The sequence below is a fragment of the Cryptotermes secundus genome, unplaced genomic scaffold (genome assembly GCF_002891405.2).
Source record: "Cryptotermes secundus unplaced genomic scaffold, Csec_1.0 scaffold693, whole genome shotgun sequence".
NCBI lineage: Eukaryota > Metazoa > Arthropoda > Insecta > Blattodea > Kalotermitidae > Cryptotermes > Cryptotermes secundus.
The window spans coordinates 241,225-262,303 of NW_019722434.1; the positions used below are offsets into that span (position 1 = coordinate 241,225).

General features: G+C 50.6%; 1 protein-coding gene across 2 annotated transcripts in view; it reads left to right on the forward strand.

Moving 5' to 3' along the window:
• The window catches only part of LOC111861424 (protein gooseberry), a 48,393-nt gene that overhangs the window by 17,432 nt on the left and 9,882 nt on the right, over window positions 1-21,079 (forward strand). For both annotated transcript variants that reach the window (XR_004512687.1, XM_023845966.2), the window contains exon 4: window positions 16,116-16,463. Coding sequence is in view for 1 of the 2 variants with exons in the window: in XM_023845966.2 (XP_023701734.1) it covers window positions 16,116-16,463 (348 nt within the window). In the remaining variant the exon portion in view is untranslated. The remainder of the gene's footprint in view (window positions 1-16,115; window positions 16,464-21,079) is intronic.

The window sequence follows — 21,079 nt, forward strand, 5'->3', positions numbered from 1 at the left end:
TAGCGGGCAAGGCACAGCAGTCCCCCCCCCCAAAAAAAAGAAATTCAGAGCGCCTGATGATGCCTGAGTAGGCCAGGTCAAGTCGGCACATTTCTGTTGCCATGTCGCAAGCAGCACGTGTGACGTCATGAGAATCTGACTTCTGCCAGCTCGGGCTGGGATATTTGTTACGGCGTTGGGGCCGCACATGAGCTTAACCCTCGAATTCCAGCGCAGTTTGTTGCTTGGCAACCGCTTAATGGAAGGCGGGCACATATGCAGACTCTCAGAGGTAAATACTCACAGGAAACTCATGCCGTTCGCTGTAAGACAGGTCTACTATTCTCTGAAATATGACACCGTATCGTGTGGTATATTTGCCAGCGGTTCGGTTGTACCTAGTACTTCCATCTTCAAGGTTCTTAAAGATGGAGGCGGCAGGTTCCTTCGAAAAATTAGTAAGTATTTAGAAAATTAATCAGTGTTATAGCCTAAAAGACAATACGTAATCTTAACAGAGCAGTGACGAATGCGAATAGGCCTGTATATTTACATATTTGTTATAATTAATAAGGAAATGTCATCTTGTGTGCGTCTCCGCGTAGTTGGAAAAAACGCGACGTTTCGGAAGAGCAGCTCGCCTCGAAAAGTAAGGCAGGCGGGAAGTTGGCTGCTTCTGTAGAATCGCCGTCAGCACTCTGGAGCGATAGGCCGTGTCGAGTCGAAATTCTAGCCATCCATCTGACTCGAAGGACGTAGGAAAACCAGGAAACACTTCTGGATAGCTGTGTCCTGCTGAGGATCGGGCCCAGTACCCTTCGGAATATGAGCCGCTCGGCGCCTGCAGAGAGACCGACAAGGTTCACAAACATACTAACGCCAGAGCGAACTTCTGAGCTGTGTATTGGACCGAAGCGGCCCAGAACTCGGTCCGGTATCAGTATGTACCAGACATGCCGAACGAATTGAAAATGTGCCCTTCCGAAGGTGAAGTGTGAAAGGACAGAGCACCTTCCCCAGTCGCGTCTTCATTTTAAGCTCAAAAAGACATAAAATAATCGACTGATTATGTAAATGGTGACGTGGCGCAAGCGTTTCCTGTGACCGTGAGATGAGGAGCGCTTGCCGGCCCGTGCTCACAGCGGCGTCAACTGCGGCCGCTGTCTGCGTCACGGAGCCTGTCGTCTTCAGCTTGGCGTCCAGCCACCGGTATTCACTGCACACGCCAATTTAACATGTCCTTAAATTTCAAAACGGAGTGGTGACTACACGCCCACAGAGCGACCCCTGTCACGGCGAACCAGTACTGAGACAACAGCATCACATCACAGGACGCAGTCTGCGGAACACGTCCCGGTGTCCCCAAATCCCATATAAACTGACCCGGGATCGAACCCGGATGGGAAGCCGGCGACCAACCGGCTAAGCTATGACATGATCGTCATGATGAAGTTAGGAGATACAACTCAGAAACGTCGGATTTTCATTCAGTATGGAGACTGGTCCACATGAAGAGTTGAGACTCTGTGACTTGAGCTTATTCATGCTGGGACGGCCGCACGTGAACACGCGAGTGCGAACGATAGGCCTCAACCTACAGGGTCTTAGGCTAAGTAGCCCTCAATATGATGGCCATCAAATGAAAATCAAAATGACTCTACCATATTTAGCGTCCGGGTGTTAATTGGGCGGCGGTGTATGACGTGGCACGACTCTTGCTGTCTGCTTTTCACAAGATTCCGTGCACTCTGGTACACAGTCAGCAGTTACTGCTTTCTGTACTTTCTTACTTTTATTTATTGTTTTAGTGGGGCGAGACTGAGTCCACTTGGGACTGCAGCCACTACTGGCCTCTTGTACCAGCCCCAGATGATAGACGAGGGTGATTGTGCAGCAACTGGTGGGATGAAGATTGGCAGGGGAAACCGAAGTGCTCGGAGAAAACCTGCCCAGCTCCACTTTGTCCACCACAAATGCCCCATATTTCCTTAAATGTTCGGCGCACGCTTGTCGAAATCGAACCGGAAGGAATTGATGAGAGAACTGGCTACGTCTGATGTCCCGGACGAAGGCTATGGGCCTACTGTAGCGATAGGAGCGAGTGGTCACGTGCCGCAGCATTAGCCTGGACGGGCCGTGTAACCTGGGGACTTCGCGAATGATACAGGCGGGCAGGGGACGAGTGTGGTGGTGGGAAAACCACTGCTGGGAAGACCAGATATTAGAAGCGAAGGAAACCAGATGGCACAGTGGCTACCAGAAAGTCCAGACGGAGTGACTAGCCTCTCGGCGCTGGCAGAGTACCAGACGCGTCGCGACGTTTCTAATTTCAACTCGTCGCAGAGCGCAGGCATGACACGGCCGACGTGTCGACAGGCAGGATGGGCTGGACATGCAGCTAGTTGCATTCCGCACTTCAGACAGAGATCACAGTGAAGACGATCCCGTGTGGACACCGCCATAGTCCATCAGGTCAGGAGGTCGCTGTTCCGACGGCCCCGGTATCATACGGACCGCGCTGAAGCGAGTCCCGACCCTCCCTCTCCGCGTGCTATGTTCTCCCTACCGTTCTAAAGACGAAATGTTTGTAACGAGCAGCCAGACTGCACGGCGTCCCACCCCAGGTGACCGTACCACGTCGATACTGCTTTCTAGCTCTCTATAGCATAGCTCCATATCTGCTGCAACACCATCGCTTGTTGCTTTGTAAACCATTGTTGGTTGCTGAATACCGAACAACAATGAAACAAAACATACGCTCCGCGTTTTATCCGCTAGTGTGCGTCCTTCGGCTCAGGCAGAGGCCCTCCATAATCCACCAGAGTTTGATCAAAATCGTTCGAGTCCTTTACGAGATATCGCTAGTTTGTGTTTGGGACCATCTAAGGGCCCTTATTTTTGGAGCTGGTGTACTGATATTCACCGTGGGCCGCCCTCCGATGGCTAAGCCCTCAGACACCGGCTAAGGATGAAACCCGTTGGGCCGTTCAGGCGCTAACAGAAAACCTACATCCGTCAAACTTTCGAGATGGATTTGTTCCCGATCACAAAACATTCTCGTCTGCAGGCCTTGTCAGATGTGAAATAGCAGAATTCTTCTGTGCTCAGCCGAAATCGCGGAAAGTCGCCCAAACGTAAGTGTAAGCAAATGTTCTGGTTGGGCTCGGCCTTGTGGATGTATCGGCTATCAGCGTCGGTAGGCTCCAACCTAAAGGACTCTAGATGCAGCCTTCCGGGATTTCTCTGCTTGAAGTTCGGTAGACAGTTACCAGCGTTTCGGAGGAACTTGCTGCCTCCATCTTCTGGGTAGAAGTAAGTCTGAAGAAGGAGACAGAAAGTTGCTCCGAAACCACACTACCGTAACGTTAATATTCACCACCGAGGAAAAATGAGCCCAAATGTTGCCAGGTTGGGTGTCACCCAGTGTGCCAATCCAATTACACAGGAAACTGAACCCCACTGGGGACAGATGTCGTGCCTGGGGGGCGTGGTTCTCATAGCACCAATCCAAATGAAAACGACACCCCCCCTCCTTCCGCAACCGCTCATAGTATTTGTTCGCTGAAGCAAGACGCGAGCAGCCATCACACCAGCAGGACGTGCGTGCGACAAGGGCGCAAGGGACATGACACTTGCTCTTCGTACAAAGCAGTTCTGTCGTTTGGGCCCCGTGGGAAATTGCATATTGAGCAGCGTCTTAATTTGTACTGCTCGTCGGATAACATTACAGGGCGAAATCGAGGGACAGCGGAAGGACATGTAGCGCGCATATAACATGTTAGTAGGAAAACCTGAAAGAAAGAGACAACTAGGTTGGTTTGGACGTACATAGGAGGATAATATTAAAATGTATCGTCGGGATTCATCCGGCTTATCACAGCTACTAGTGACGGACTGCTGTAAACGCGGCAAAGAACTTCGAGTAACACAAACTGCTGGGCATTGAACTACTGACTTCTCAAGAACTCGGCTCGATGCAGTTAAATTAGCGATAATTTTTGTCTTTCAATTTTAATTATTTTCCAAAAATTCAGGCCTGACTTTCCCCTTTCCTTGAAGGCCGCTCCATAGCTCAAGCAGTTAGTCGCTGGCTTCCCACCGCGGCGGCCCGGGTTCGATCTCGGGTCTGGTCAAGTGGGATTTGTGGTGGACAAAGTGGCGTTGGGGCACGTTTTCTCCGAGTACTTTAGTTTCCCCTGCCAAACTTCATTCCACCAATTGCTCCACAATCACCCTCACCTATCATCTGGGGCTGGTACAATAGGCCAGAAGTGGCCGCAGTACAAGGGACTTAGTCCCACCCCACTAGCAGTAAAAAATTAATTAAATTCCCCTTTCCTGGCGGCTGCCATGTACCAGACCGAAGAAGCTTCTCATCCACTGGGTACAGGGGTTAAGTAGCCGCAGCGTGAAGTTGACCACTCACCTCCATCTAGTAGGACTATTGAGGTAAAGATGTACAAGTCGCATTTCCATACCTTCCCATATATTTTCATGGGTTGGTACGGGCTTAAGCACGGAGACAAAGTTACCATTCCCTTGCTCCTTTGGCAGTGCTTCCAACATATCGCTACCACACAGTTTGCAGATGGCACGCTCTGTGGAGCAGTCGCGTAGCTGCCTTCACAGAGCCCGTCACTGGACTTATCCTGAGCCAGATGAATCCAGTCCACACTCTAAGTTGCATTTTAATATTATCTTCCTATCTATGTCTAGATATTTTCCAGTTTTCCAGTAACGCCCAGCAGTTACATTTTACGTGTGCTTCGGACTTTGTAGCGATAAATGCTTGTAGAAGGCAGTGGTCGTGGCCAGTTTCAATTTCCTGCATCATTCAAGCCACTAGCCTGGGGCACCTCGGGTGTGTAACCACACAGAGATTACTGTCTCCAGGGATGTCACCGTGTGGTCTGGTATATATTCACAGACGTTTGGGAGGGACGGTAACTGGGCCTTGTAGAGGACTGTCCGGCCTCCTGCTGCTGGAGAGAGACGGTGGGTGTGCAGGGGAGAGGCCCACGCGGGGTGCCGTGACGGCCCTTGTACACCGAGAGTTTCTGGCCCGGTTCGAATTTCGGCAAGGTCACCAGCTCTCCTGACTGGGGTTTCGTCCTTTTCCCCAGTCCCTCCAGGAAAATGTTGGGCCACACACCGAGGCTCCTATACATGCTTAGTTAGACGTCAGTAGCAACGCGAGATCTCGGACTTGACGAGAGTAACTGCCCCCGTCTTCTGGATTAAGATAATGTGCCTGGAAGGACAGGGGAAAATCACGAAGAACCTCAGTCAGTATAGCCGGTGTCCTGTTAGGGACTGGAAACCTGCAGTTCCCGAGTATAAGTCTAGAGCGTTACCGTTACCCCAAGGCATTATGGTGACACCGTGTAGCCTGGTAGCACGCTCCGCGATGTCATAATCACAGTACACACAGTGTCGCCATCTCGCAACAACCTTGCGCCACTTTCGCGTTCTGACGTAACCACAGAGCTACAGAACTTTATTGGCGGTTACAGTAAGTATGCAGCTTTCAATTGCAAAGCCGCAACAGCAATTGCGTGCCTGGGTGAGCAGCACCGCGCTGACAGGGACACAAGGAGCCGAGGTTCTGCCCACAGGAGGCACATCAATAAAGCTATCCCTGTAACAGACCGTAACAGACAATCCGCTCACAGATGGCGGTGAGCTTGTCACCCTTACGCGCCGGCCAGCCGCCTTTTACCCCAGGAAGATTCCTGGTACTCATTTCTGTTAGAGGCTGAACCTACCCCAGGGCCATAGTGCGGCTCAAAGAATTACATCAATTGAAAAATCCAGTGAGCATATTTGGAATCGAACCCGCGACTTGCGGTTTGTAGCATAGTGCATCAACCAACTGCGCTACAATGAGATGGTATGGACACGTTTTGAAGAGAACAAACTTGGGGTCCCAGGGACGGAGCTGAAGACGGGAGCGACAAGAAGGCAGGGCCGTGCACATGCAAAGTCTAAGCAAATACTGAACGAGTCTGTACATGCCAGTAACAAGAAGAGACGAAACGCACGTATCAGGAAAATTTGGCTCTAATGAATGGCATGGCCGCAGTTTCCTTACCGTGGCAACGGCAATGCAGAAAGGGATGATGATGGACGCTCAGAAACCGCACTTTGGCCGCCGTGTAGACTGTCTCCATTGCTGAATTCTGCCGACAGACCTTGGTGCTACAAATTGTCAGGAAAATCCGTCTAGAGGGAGCCCGACGCAGCTAACACGTGCTTTCCGAGCGCCACAACTCGCCTTTATCCTGGTGACAGGCAACGGGCAGGAAGTTCAGCTTCCCAGTGTGCTAGCCAATGGATACCGAGATGTAAAGCGGCAAGGACCCACCTCCAACTGCTGCCAAGATTAAGAATGTGTGGACCTATACCTCCACTCCACCATATGCGCTTAATTAAGCATTGAATCAGCATTATCTTTACTTAATATTTTGGGCATTCTCCACGTTCTTGATAGGATCCGCGGTAGCGACTGGCTACAGGCTGGGCGATCGGGAGGCCGGATTTCGAATCCAAGTGGGGGAAAGAATTTTATCTTCTCCAAGTCGTCCAGACTAGCTCTGGGGTCCACCCAACCTCATATCGAAGGGGGACCGGGGGCTCTTCCCACGGGGGCAAAATGGAAGGGGCGTGAAGCTGACCACTCTCTTCCAATTAGTGTTGAGGTCACGAAAAAACGTGGATCCATACATCCACTCCTCCATACGCCTTCATGGCGTAGCGTTGAATTAGTTAAGCGCAGGGACAACTTTACCTTTACCTCCATGTTCTTGAGTTCTTCACTTTTCAGAATTTTGATGTCTTTTTGACATCAGGTGTGAGGGTTCCGAAACGTCGGCGTCATCACACTGCATGCGAACTGTGTCGTCACTTGGAACTTCACATTTCTGTCAGCCCAGTAATTCTGGAATATCTGCACCTTTTCACGTTTCGGAACATGGGCCATAACATTACTACAGCTCCTAGAGACCGAGAGATCCCTTATGGTAATGTCGCGCGTTACAGCGCTGCTTGGTAACTTCTTCCAACAGTGGACGATTACATCCTCGCAGGCTGGCGACCATTTCACACCAACCTCCTTCTCTTCTGGCTCCCGTGCTGGCAAGTTGTCCTCGTTATACAGCCTAGAAAACTCCTCTTGCATGGGCACGTTGCTTAGCAATGGTTTTAGTATTGCTGCGTGCTTCCGAAGCTGCTGCCTAGCAACGGCTGTCTGGCTCGCTTCTCAGCTCTTGCTCTGTGCACAAATGCCACAAAAATCGCGTGCAAATTTCAGAGTACAGACCGCGTCATGTGGCCCGGGGTATGTCAGCCAGTCCTGCAGTTCCCTTGAAATCAACCTTGTTTCATAAGGCGGGTTCTGAATTCGGCTGTGACACCTTCAAGCTCCGGCCCTCGGGACAGAAACAGCCACGGTGAAAGGCAAACGGATTCTCTTACCGGGAATCGAACCGCGCTGCTGTGGCCTTGCGCCACTGTTGTCAGTAGAACGGATCCCCCCCCCCGGGTAGACAGTAGTCACAGGTGGCACATCGCAGCAGTGGCTACCCGCTGCCTCGCGACGCGCAACAACGACCCAAGTCTCACATATTGCAGTCCGCCGGGTGTGTCAACACACGCACAGCGGCATAGGGGCACGCCACTCAAATCTGGGCATGAAGGCCGCCGTACATACTGGCAATAATTGCAACATACTGCGGCATATTTGCTCCAAGTATGAAGTGTGAGGCAGAAAAAACAGTCTTTGCTAGCGAAAGGCTCTGAAATAACATTCGTTCCTGTAAACAAGTTCCCGCTGCAACGAATAAGTATGCAACAGTGGAGGTACCCTTGGAAATGTTTTCTACTCGTCCGTGCAAAGAAGTTATAAGGAAGACAACTGGGGCAACCGAGTCAATTCTGTGCGGGAGTCTGAAGAAAAGATTCCGCGACAGTTGGAAGGGAGCCACCATTCAGAGAGGACTTGAGAGCCGAAGTTGAAGAATCTCCATTGTTAGAAACCGTTATCAGGGAGCGGCTGGTGAAGACACAGCAGGCTGAAATAGACTTAGTATGTGCCGTGGTGATTTGTATGGTGGTCTGTGTAAGTGGTAAATAAATCCAGCAACGAATCCAAAACTCCAGCAAGAGTCACACATACACGTGACAATGTCTTTGGGTGTGAGGTTGCAGCGTGGCATTTACAAATAACTTGAACTGAACGTGACGCCATCAGAACGGCGGCATGTACCGGGGAGGGTGGGAATGTCTGGAAAGTGGGTGCCAGAAGTGATCGAACCCCATCAATTTTGTGGGGATGCTGGGCTGACAGAAACTCTGGACTAGGCCAATGCTATTATCTTAGTCAATTCGTGCCAGAAACACATGCCCTATAAACATAACGAGGTTATGAAAAAGCAGCGCATAAAGGAGCAAGTGTGGGGCGCTTGTTCGGGGCTCAGGTTACCGGAGTTCCTCTCCCGAATCTGTGACTGTCTCTGTAGCAGTGTGGCTACTGTGACACAAGGTGCTAGGCGTTCTTTAAGAACTCAAAACGAACGAATTGCGTGAGTGACGCCTCTCCGTGCGTGTGCACACAAGTAACTGACTCCACGGAACCGAGTCTTTCCTGAGAAGCTAATAGTTGCTTAGATACTCCATAATTTTGCAGCACTTAATAGAACCCGAATGTTCGTTACCGTGCTCTTTCGTGTTCACGTGTAGCAGTTCGCTGCTAGCAAACGACGGAGGTAGGGTGCTTACAGAAGCGCCTCACCAGTGTCTGCACTTACTAACTGATCATCCTAAAATTCGTTTTGGGACAGTGGCTGAATATTATCGAGAAATTCTCTGAACCCTCCTGATCCTTACTGGGCTACACATGCACCACACGCCGACACAGGGCACAGTCACGGCACACAAAATGCCTGCCAATTGAGATTCTCAGTCTCACGGATCCCATCAGCCTTTCCACGGGTTTTGTTGTAACTTCCACTGATGTCCATTTTGTATGCCCGCTGTTCACGTAAGGTCAGTAAACGGCAACCCTGTTCATAACAAAGCTGAGTACAGCATCCAGACGCCCGCCAAGCTGTCTCTGTAGTTATTAAGGCACAAGACCATGGGGATGGAGGTATGGCTCCCTGCGCTCAGGGACGTTCTGTGGAGCCCAGAGCCAGCCTGGACGCTCTGCAGTATCGAACCCCGATTCCATTTTCGTCCAGTCTTTAGCACTCTACTGAGTGAGCTTTGCAATCCGACCGATGAGTGGTCAGCTTCAGCCTCCGCCTGTCTTCAATGTCATGTAATACATAGTTTTGAGACAGAGCTCCTCTCATCCTCTTCACCGGGATTTGAAACCTGTCCTTCCAGCTATTGTGCTCACTTGACACTTGTCCTGTCTCATCACTTCTTCTTGTTGGGCTCTCTTCACTTCCTGCTTGTGTTTCTGACGAGGGGCAAACATCTCGCCTGAAGAGCCTTCTGTCTTACTGCTTTACAAAGGAAGGCAGTGGGCTGGACATGTAGTACGCCTGGGGCAAGAAGAGACACATGAAAACGTACAGGAAAGCGTCAGTATGGGAGGTGGAGTAGGAGGAGCGAAGCTGATATTGTAGTGAGCGATCTCTTCACTCTCGGCTTACTCTTCTACCCTGAAGATGGTTGCAGCAACACTGGTAACGATTTAACAGTTGGTTGCAGGTACCGCGGTTTTCACGACTTGCGCCGCTGATGCTCGTAAGGTGTCGAGGTGACTCATTGCGGGAGGAGGTGATGGCCGCCATTGTGTTGCAACAACAAAACAAAATAAAAATCGTGGACATTTTTGAAATCCTGTCTTTCCGTCGGCTTTCGATTCAAATCGACCTCGGTCTGCGTTTCACTCACTTCCTCTGTCCCTGTTGCTACGGAAGGACGCTTCTGAGGAAAACCACACGCTTCCAGTGACCTTCATGTGCAAGCAAGGCATTGGGGCCTCACCTCTGGGAGAGTTTATGGGCTCCATGGGAAAGTCCGAAGTAAACCGGGCCCATTTATAGATCAGGAACTGCCCAACGCGATCAGAACCGGACCAATGGCGGCCCCAGAACATTGCAGGGAGCACGGCGTACCCTGAGCAGGCAACCTTAGTCCTGTGCGTTCAACCATATCTCCGCTATGGCGATTTTGCTTCCCAACTCACTTCTAAGTTTATAGGCTAGAAAATCTGTACTCATGACGTGAGGCCTGCAACGGTGCTGCAGGTGCCCCTAGTTCTAGCGGCAGACACTTGTGCCTCGTTGGGCAGGGCCGGCATGCCGCAGGTCCAGTTCAGACACACCTCCGTGCCTCGTGTGGGATTCTCCCAGTCCCTGTGGTCTTAGCCTACTAATTCCAAGGGCGCGAAATGTCCTCTGGCACCGACGCCGACGCTGAGTTCAGCTCATATAGAAGCGGCGTCCTGCCTCCGTGACGTCAGTAGCTACACAGGAATGGAAAGGATCTGTGAGGAAGCTTTCGCGGCTGAATCCGGAATTTGCCTGTGAGGACCGAGGAAAACCTCACTGAGGACAGCCGTGTCGTGGCTGCGATGCGTTACCGCTGTGCTATCCCAAAGCAGCATTAGCGGAGACGTAATGAGTTTCCTGTGAGGTAGGAACTGGATCTTTATATATTTATTTAGAAGTAATGTGGAAGATCAAAATCTTGATATCGATTTTATGATGACGATGATGATTTATAAGAAATTCACTGTTCAGTATTAAGGTTATATATTGATAGGTATTACGGGGAGGGGGAGGTAAAATAAAGCTATCCTTGCAACAGGCCATGGGAACCCATAGGGTTGTGAGACCTCGAGGCTCCCACATTTTCTAGGCAATCGGCTCACAGCTGGCGGTGAGCCTGTCAGCCTTAAGTGCCGGCCGCCCTTTACCCTCAGAGAGATTCCTGGTACTCATTTCTGTTAGAGGCTGAGTCGATCCCAGGGCAATAGTGCGGCTGGAAGAATTAGGTCAATTGAAAAATCCAATGACCTCATCGGGAATCGAGCCCGCTACCTTCCGGCTTGTAGCATAGTGATGTGGAGGGGGGGGGTTAGAGGCATAGAACATGCTCCAGTCACTAGTGTAGTTGTATTCTGGGGGCTCAGGCGCAGCTGAACAGTCTCGAACCCCTCCTAAAATAAATACACCCCATGCCCTCAAAACCGCACATATCCTCATCTCGGAGCCAAAGCCCCCACATTTCCGGCACCGGCAGTCTGAACTGCAAACGCCTTTGTATCTGTTGTTACAAAAATCACAACGTCGTGGCAATACAAACGTGTTTGTTTGTTTGTTTACTTTTCTATAGCTTACATAATGACCCTGTCATAGCTAAGGCCTTGTAGCGTGAATGGCAGGACCATTGCTGAACAGTGAATTGTAAAGCATTTGACAAATTTGACGTACTATCCCAGCATTCACCTGGAGGGACTGAGGAAATCAGCGAAATGCCTGAGGTCAGAATAGGCGGTGACCACGCCGAGATTGGAACCAGTCGCATCCCGAATAGAATTGACCACATGGTCCGCAGGCGTTTAATGAAAATCCGCAACTGCAGGCAGCCGCGACAAAGGTGTGAGTTTGGTAGCAAGGACGGTGCAGTGTTAATATACTTAATGTTTGATGCGAGACCGTACACACCAGTAGTTATGAACTTATTGAACACTTTAAACTCGTAATTGCGAGCAACTGCGATAGTCTCACTGAGTTACACATTCCAGAGATCACTGTAGCTAGAGGACATATAAAGTCTTCTCATACATCACTAGCCGTTGCTTGGCAGCGGCTTTCAACAGCGGAACTTTCCGCTTCCTCTGGGTTCCCGAACTGTCCCCGGTCTCAACTACTAGCTTCTCACAACTGCAACTCTCTAAGTCAAAGTTGAAGTTACTTCACGACTGGCTGTTTACCACCAATCAGTTCGTCTTGGCGACAAGTCCCTTGAGACAACCGACCAGAAATTTTTCTCAAGTGAACCCTTGCGGCGGTAGTAGTAGTAGTAGGGTTACTAGTAGTGGTTTCCGACAAGAAGATGGGTTTGTCTCGTATGAATATGCTTGGCCTTTTATCAAGTATGCATATAGCACATGTGGCATGTTACTGAAAATTCCTTCTTGTGCACTACACACAAGTCCCCTGTCAGTACAGACTTTGGAAAACGGATCACGCATATCTTACATCGTTACATAGACCCGGCACGTATCGCACAGAAAACGTCTCTTTCATTATTGCGTGTTCTGTCGTTACCGGGGAAAAACGTGTCCACAGAGCTGTTCCCTAGCTACGGCAGTTGTGCTGTTACTTGGCAATAGAACGAAACGCGCCCTGCCATGGAGCTCGCTAGCCTACCCAGAGCATGACGCGCCCTGCCATGGAGCTCGCTAGCCTACCCAGAGCAAGATGCGCCCTGCCATGGAGCTCGCTAGCCTACCAAGAGCATGACGCCCTGCCATGGAGCACGCTAGCCTACCCAGAGCATGACGCGCCCTGCCATGGAGCTCGCTAGCCTACCCTGAGCAAGACGCGCCCTGCACGATGCTGTGCCCCCCGTGACGAGGACTGAGGGCTGTCGCATGTGTATCCCCACGATGCAAGTGCCCGCAGCCGCTCCCCTGTGGAAGGAAGCGGCCGTGGCCCGAATTCATGTAAAACCTTGCCGTTTGAGCCAACTTGTTCTGCAGATCTGCTGGCCAGTAGGAAATCAATACACTTTGCAATATCTTTGCAACCACTGCCACTCTGCCTTCACGCTTACTTCAACACCGCGTCTTACTGCGGCCGGGAATTGAAGGCCGACCCCTCGCGCCGGGGGCCCCTGTCGCTAATTACAAAGAGGGAGAGTTTCGGCGCTTCAAACACTTGCCGCTCCTGCAAGAGCGACTCAAGTGCCTGTGGAGCGCCCCACGCGTGCCACTCTCGCGCGGGTTCACAGTGCCGAACTGACCCGAGCTGACCTCACAGATGTTGCGTCGGTCACACCCCACACCGTGCAACAATGAGCCAACACGCACTCGGCTCACCAATGTTTGCCAGTGCAAGCGCCCCGGCGACTTGGCCCCTTGCTGCTCACCACCCTGAGAGAAACCAGAAATTGCTGCGGTTAGCACTGCTGCTGCAGTGTACGGGCAGTTCCGACGCGTAGACTGAGGTTTTCCTCAGTCCCCCACGCCAAAGAGCCAGTCACTGGTCTCCCGAATTCAGTCTGCTCCCCATCTCCGAAACGTCTGGATTCTGCCACTTGCCCGACGGAACCGCTGTGCTCTCTTCACGGACAGCCCCACGTCCCACCGCCTTTGGGCCCTGTGGTCTGTGGGGCTACGTTGGCTTTACGATGGGCTGATCTCCTGTGCAGGGAGCCCCGAACAACTGAGCGAGATGACTCAGCGGGAACGCATCACGATGATACTTCTTTCGAATCTCGGCCGATGCACTCACTAACCTGGGTGAGGCTGTAGTTGCAGTGACTTGGCCAGACCGTGGTTCCTTCGTTCCAAATCCTTGCAATTAACGATAACGTACCGCCGCACTGCAGGACTCTGTATGCTCAGCCTGGATAGCGAGACCGGTGGCAGGGCAGAGCGCCTCACAGCTAGAGGCTGGCTTCCTGCATCGAACTGGAATCGCCCAGTACCCACAGCACGAGCAAGAGTCAAACGTAGAACACGTGATATTCGAAACTGAAAAAATACATTTATTTCTCGACATATTCTCCACCAACATTCACACATTTGTCCCATCGCTCTAACAGTACGCCGAAATCCACAGCACAAAAGTCTTTTGACTGTTATCTCAGCCACTTCTGCACTCCGTTTCAAAGTCTTCGTCATCGGCGAAAGCTTTGCCACCCAACTGTGAACGCTTAACGCGACAAACACTTCTCACTGTAAACGGGAACTACTTCTTTAATAATATCCTTTGCATTGAGTCCTTTTGCCACAAAGAAACGCACAACAGGACCCTGCTCTTCGGGAGTATACCCTCAAACACGGTCGCCATTTTGACTACTGAAACAAGCCTCTGAACATGAGCATGCGCGTCAGTTACCTGGACTGTGCTGCTCCCTAGTGATACACATAGAAAACTTGTTACGTCCATTAGAGCTGTTTCACTTCCCTTTGTGTCCAATTTACTGACGGTCCCTCGTACTTTCTGTTCAGCATCCCACTGAGGGCTGCGTCCGCCAGTTCGTTCTCAAAACGCCACTGAAAAGGGCGAGGGCCAGCAGCAGGACTGCGAACAGAATGCGCTAGGGCCCCCCCCCTAACGGGACGGCAGTGAGGCCGGAGGGCAGGAATGGGGCAGGCACGGGCCACACCGCATCAAACAATACAGTGCACACTCTTCTCCTTGGTTACACTGCAAGCCGTACTGGCAGGGTCTCTCAGCGTACGGACCAAGAATCGAACTGGGACCTATCCAATGCCGTGCCGATACTGCAGTCCTCTGCACTCGAACAGTTCTCAAAGAAACGAGAAGCTCCGGGCAGAACTCATAAAGCCGATACGAAAAGACAAAGAGGATTAGTTAAACACCACTTCATGAAGACGTGTGGGGGAGTGATGGCATAGCTCCATACACTCTTACCTTCGAAATTTGATATAGTACAGTAGTCAACTTCACGCCGGGGCCGCTTTACCCCCCTGGAATATGTCCGCTGTACTCACTGAACCGGGAACCGGGTGAACCCCAAAACCGATCTCGAAGGTGTGAAGAAAATTAAATTTCATGCCCCTGCCGGGAATCAAACCCCGATGCCTAAGTCGTCACAGACAATGCGCTAGTGTCTACATCCATCGAGTTACCTCGGCTTCACAGCCAAACGATTTAGTTTTCGTGGTTTGCCTCAGTCATCCAGGCAAATATAATATATTAGGCCAATCTGGAATCAGGCCACGGCAACTTCCTTCCGAATCCTTGCTAGTTCATTATCTACCAATGATACAAGCACCCCCGTCCAAAGAAACAGAGCTCGAGGCTGTCAGTGTCAAAGTGAGACGGGTTCCACTCTCTCACACAAAGAAAAGCAAGTCCTTGATTCGAGTCCGGGCGCCGGTCTCGTCTCCTGACGGGTGAAGCTTATCACTTTGCCGTGACGTGGCGACACCTGTCAACTTGTCAGCCGCTTTGAGACGCAACAGGAGGGCGGCGCGACTCAAAGGCGCGTGACAACGTCGAGGATGACGTGAGATGGCCAAAATGCGAGGGAGGCGACATGTGGTGGCTACACGGCGCCGCCAGTAGCCAGACTGTAAGCTGGCGGTATTCCCCTCGAGTGAATGAGAAAAACCACGAAGAAGTCCTGTAAGTTCTGGATCGTGAGAATCACTTTCTCGAGGCTTTGCCCCTTCCACCCGCTGTTGCATACACCACCTTCTCTGGCCTTTGTTAACCAGCGCAAAGAACCTGTCACTAGACCGATCTTGCGAACAGAAACGCTAGACGACACGGGAGGCAGGGGTCTGCCAAGGGGAAGGGGGGTGCAGAGACCTTACGTTTGGGCAGTCGGAAACTATTTGTCTCTTCGCCCTACAATATTGTCACGTGGTAGAGTGAGTGTAGACGGGGTTGGACTGGTAATCGGATTTACTGAACACTTACAGAACGTAACTACGACAGTCTCACTGAGTTACACACTCCAAAGATCACTTAACAACAGCACACATAGTCTTCTCAGTCTTCAGCAGCCGTTCCTTGGTAGTGGCTTTCAAACGGCGGACGTTCCCTTTTCTCTGGGTTCCCGAAGTGTTCTCGGACTCAGCTACCTGCTTCTCACTTCTCACACTGCAACTCGCAACCGACTCCTAGCAACGGCTGTTATACTGCCGCCCGTTTACACAGCCGTTGCTTGGCAATGACTCTACATATCACAGCATTCAAGGCAGAAGACAGACTACTTTTTCAATGTTTTAATATTTGGCTTTTCAATATGCTGTATGTATTTCTTGCTTAATCTTGATCCTTTTCTAAAGGAAGGGGGAAGGGGTAGATGCCTGGCTGTCCCTCCACCCTGCCGATGCCTTTGGCATTATGGCGGAGGGGGATGTGGAGGGTTCGATCCCTAGGCTCCATGATAGTCTGACTGTTCTGTTGCATGTGCAGGCAAGACGAGCGAAGGTTCCGACTGCGAGTCCGAACCGGGAATTCCCCTCAAGCGGAAACAGCGCCGGAGCCGCACGACGTTCACGGCGCAGCAGCTGGACGAGCTGGAGAAGGCGTTCGAACGCACGCAGTACCCGGACATCTATACGCGGGAGGAGCTGGCGCAGCGCACCAAGCTGACGGAGGCCAGGATACAGGTGTGGTTCAGCAACCGCAGGGCTCGGCTCCGCAAGCAGCTGTCCAGCAGCTCAGGGAGCTACGGGTCGATGGGCCTGTCCATGTCCTACCCGGCGTCTTCCGGCTCCTACATGCTGCCGGACCCGGCATTCGCGTCCACATCGACCCAGAGTGAGTGGCAGGCCTCCTCGGGTGACTGGTTGTCGTCATGCAGGGGAATAATATTGCAAAGGTCCCGTGTGCGATCCCGGGAACATTCCTCTAGGAATGATAACAACCGGTCACCTGAAGATCCAACCCCCGAAACTTCGGGTATATCAACTGTGACTGAAACGGTGGATAATGTCCACCATAATGTTCCTATAGAGCCTCAGTATCATGAACTGTTCCATACACATGCGCCATATCAGTGCACTGTGCACAGAGCATCTCTCGGGCTGCGTCATCACTTCATTATTAGAAAGTTGCTGGATTCCATTCTTAACTTGCGGCAGGAACTGAAGGACAGACGTGGCATTTCTTCTGTAATGCTGTCAAGGCGTGACGTGCCCTGCGAGAAGCTGCTTCGGGCAGGCAACACGACAGCACCACACCACCTGCGAGTGGTTTTACTCACTCAATGAAATAGATGGACAGACCGCACTACGATCCAGTGTGACCCCCGCTCGATCATCTCAGTAACTGACCGCAACACACGATATTGCGTCCGTCAGTAGCCAGACCCGCTCCAGGCAAAGTGGCGGCAGTGGATTTCTAACCACGGCCACTGAGAACGCAACGTTTGCTTCATCAGACAAAATTCTAGCACCCTCTAACCTACACACTAGTCGAGCGTAAGCGGGGGTGACAATTTTAGTGTGGAAATATAAATGGCTGCTGTTAACCTTAGTGGTCAGTTCATGGGCTCGGAGAGGCGGACAGGACAACAGAAACGACAATTTTATGACAAGAGACGCTACTGGACACGGCAGTAGACCATAACACGAAAACAGCCAAAAGAATCTTCGTTCTGTCTCCTACACAAAATATCGTCTTCAGCAAATATAGGTTAGGTCCTCTTGCAAGTTGGAGAATCGTCACATGACAACACAACACATAAACACGTAGACAACCAAACATGTCCCCGAACTGATTCCAGTAGTCAGAGCACGGCCAGCCTATCGCCACATGCGCGTGCGCACACGCCTCAGTAGCCATCTTACTTCTAGTAAATAACAACGGGAATGCAAATGGCGACAGGCTACGCGATGTTCACGTGCGTCTGTGTGGCGTCCTAATGAAGTACTTATTTAAACCGACCTGTTCCCACGCAGCCACACGAGCGAGCGATCGTTCGCAACGGCGCGTTACAAACGATCGTGCAAAAGGGGCCCTACTGCAGACATTATACAGGACCACTGTTCCTGTCGTTTCGAGCGCTCACTACAGCAAACCCTCGCTAATCCTCAGTAAATTGTGGGAGGTAATCCGGATTAATGAAACAAAAGATAGCCCTAAAAGACAAAAAAAAAAACGTAAAAAACAAATAAATGGAGAATGTAATATTGTAGGTAGTGCTGATGAAAATACATATTAAAATGCCACTGCAGCAATTTCTTCCTCTGTGAGAAGCTGAAATCGAGGGTCTCCTTCAACCAGCTGAAGATAATCTTGGATATTTTCCTGCGCGGTTTCAGTCTCTCTAGCTGCCCTCAACTCAGCCTGAAAGTCCTCTCGCTCTAACCCCCTTGCTCCTAAATTTCGCGTGTCTTTTAAACTATGTACTCAGCTGTGAACAGAATTCTTCATATTTCAACCCGGATTAGCGAGGGTTCACTGTAATTACATTTTTGAAGAAGCATATTTAGCCAATCACGGTGGTCGCGCGGTCTGAGGCATGAACTGTCTTCGCTCGCTCGAAATCTGGGATTGTGGGTTTGAATCCCTCTCAAGACATGAATGTCTGTGTGCAGGTTTGTTCTGCTTTTTGTGTTATCCTGTGTGCAGGTAGTGGCCTTGCGATGGGCCGATCCCCTGTCCAAGGAGTCCTACCGTCTGTGTAAAAGAGTTTACGAAACTGAAGAAGAGGCCAGGCCCAACAGCCATTGATGAATGAATGAGATGCACACGCAGCAGCCTACAGGACGGTCTACATGGCTACTGCTACGCTGTGCAGGCCTGCGTCTAGCCGCTTCTGAGGGAGAAAGAAACAACTTCATGCAAAGTTTAGTTCCGTCACACCGAAACAACTAATTTCGCCGAACTACATTTCGTGTACATTCTGAAAGCCAGAGTTTGTGGAAATCAATCCATAACAACTTCGGCAGACAGAAAGGCGAGCGGATACCTACATATAGACATGACATCGGCTTCTGCGGGTCTTCATAGGGACCATCCGCCACAATCGCGAAAGTCTTCCCCACTCTTATCCTGCACTGGGTTGCATTTCGCAGCAGATATCCAGACAAGACTACGTAACAGGTCGCATACCGTAACGCTCAGTATGACCAGTGAAGTCCTCTCAGTTACAGACCGATACAGCTGGGCGTGAAGTCTATCGGCGTGCTCTTGCAAAGCAGACTGCAGGGGCCACGTTTCTGGCAGTTTTAAAACACCGAGAGAAATAAAAATTGTAAAAAAGTAAAGCTATCCCTGTACCAGGCCGTGAAGGTCCACAGGGTTGTGAGGCGTTGAGGCTCCCACATTATCTAGACAATCGGCTCAAAGATGGCAGTAAGGTTGTCAGCCTTATGCGCCGGCCGCGCTTTACTCCCCAGGAAAATTAATTAATTAATTCCTGGTACTCATTTCTGTTAGAGGCTGAGTAAATCGCAGGACCTAGTGCGGCTGGAAGGATCAGGTCAACTGAAAAAATCCAATGACATCATCGGGACTTGAACCCGCGACCTTCCGGCTTGTAGCGTAGCCTCTCAACCACTACGCTACCGCGTAAATAAAAATTGTAACGTAACTTAAACTTAACTGTGAGAAAGACGTAAGCAAAAATAAGTACACACGACGAGGCACGAAAGTTTTAGGAAAAGCGTGCAAACAACAGACTAACGTTATGTAGCGCTGCCGCCATATTCTGAAACAGAAACTGTTGATGAATTGCGAGTCTTCCGAGTCTACAGCTATCGACATTAATACAGAATGCAGCCGATCCCCTTCCAAAGGCTATATGCTAACATTTCCAGGAGTCTTGGGAAGTGATGACGGAAAACAGAAGAAGCCATATTAAAAACGGAAAACTTAATGCCGTAATTTTAATTTGCCGAGATATGGCGAAATTTTATGAATAATGGGAAAAACGTCCGGATTCCGGAAGCAGCGTCATCAGCAGCGACTTGAAGCACAGAGCAAATGATGCTCGAGATGGTTCAGGTTCGTATAGCAACAGGCGTGACCAGAGTGGTTTGAACGGCTGTTGTACTGCGATGTGGAAAGCAAATGGGAAAACTACCACATTATCACTTTTAATGGATAGTCTCTTTCCAAAAACAGAGATACCATGTATGCGAGAGAGGGGCGGATAGAAGTGACCAGAAGATGAGGAAGAAGACGTAAGAAGATGCTGGATGATTTTGGGGACAGAAGAGGATATTCTCATTTGAAGGAGAAAGCTCTAGATCGCATCAAGTGGAGGAACTGTTTTGGAAGAGACTGTGGACGTGTCGTCTGACAGATTACTGATGAATGAATGAATTAAACAGAATTTGAGGCCCTTAATTCTGAATTTTTGGTATCTCCGGGTGGAGAACGAGGCGTGGTCCACATCATCAGGAGTGGGGTCGTTTTGAGAGTAGCAGCGCTGAAGCTGGCAGCTTTGAATGTTGCACAATCCTGAAGAGAGACAGGCGGAAGGTATCTAAGGAAACAGACCTTGATGCCACTGCGCTAACACGCCCATTCGTTTATTCCATCCAGTCTGTGTCGAGGGCACGCACAAATCCCTGAGTCCCTTGAAACGAAGATCGTCCGAAAGGGGCCTCTCCACACGTGAACCCCGTACGGGGTGCATTTGCATTGAAACTTTCTGGGCGGCCGTTCGAAGACAAACCGGCCCCTGCATTTCGCTTAGAATCCACTGACGAACACCGCCATCCTCCTTCTATGTCCTTACGCAAACATTCGTTATCATCTTCTCATCGCTATAGAAATATACGATAACACCATAGTTATAGTCGGTTTCTGTAACCTCAACATCCTCCACCTTCTGTTTTACACAGAATCACGAGGTTTCGCAGGCTTACTGTACTTCAATCTTCACGCTGGAAGCTGGCCTGACCTGACGCGCCCGTTGGAATGGGCCAGTCCCAATCACTGCATCAGTGACGTGGTTAAATAGCTCAAGAAACAACCTCAACAGCCGCTTCGGCTTCACTACTCCATACCCCAGAGTTCCGATGTGACCTTTCGGCCGAACAACACCTTCGTGTGAACAAAAAGTGCCGCGCAAATAAATGAGATTGTGGCTACTGGCTGCATGCTACTAGCCGTTCTAAACACATCATGCCTCTTGTACGTTTATGTAGCTACTGGCTGCATGCTACTAGCCGTTCTAAACACATCATGCCTCTTGTACGTTCATGTAGCTACTGGCTGCATGCTACTAGCCGTTCTAAACACATCATGCCTCTTGTACGTTCATGTAGCTACTGGCTGCATGCTACTAGCCGTTCTAAACACATCATGCCTCTTGTACGTTCATGTAGCTACTGGCTGCATGCTACTAGCCGTTCTAAACACATCATGCCTCTTGTACGTTCATGTAGCTACTGGCTGCATGCTACTAGCCGTTCTAAACA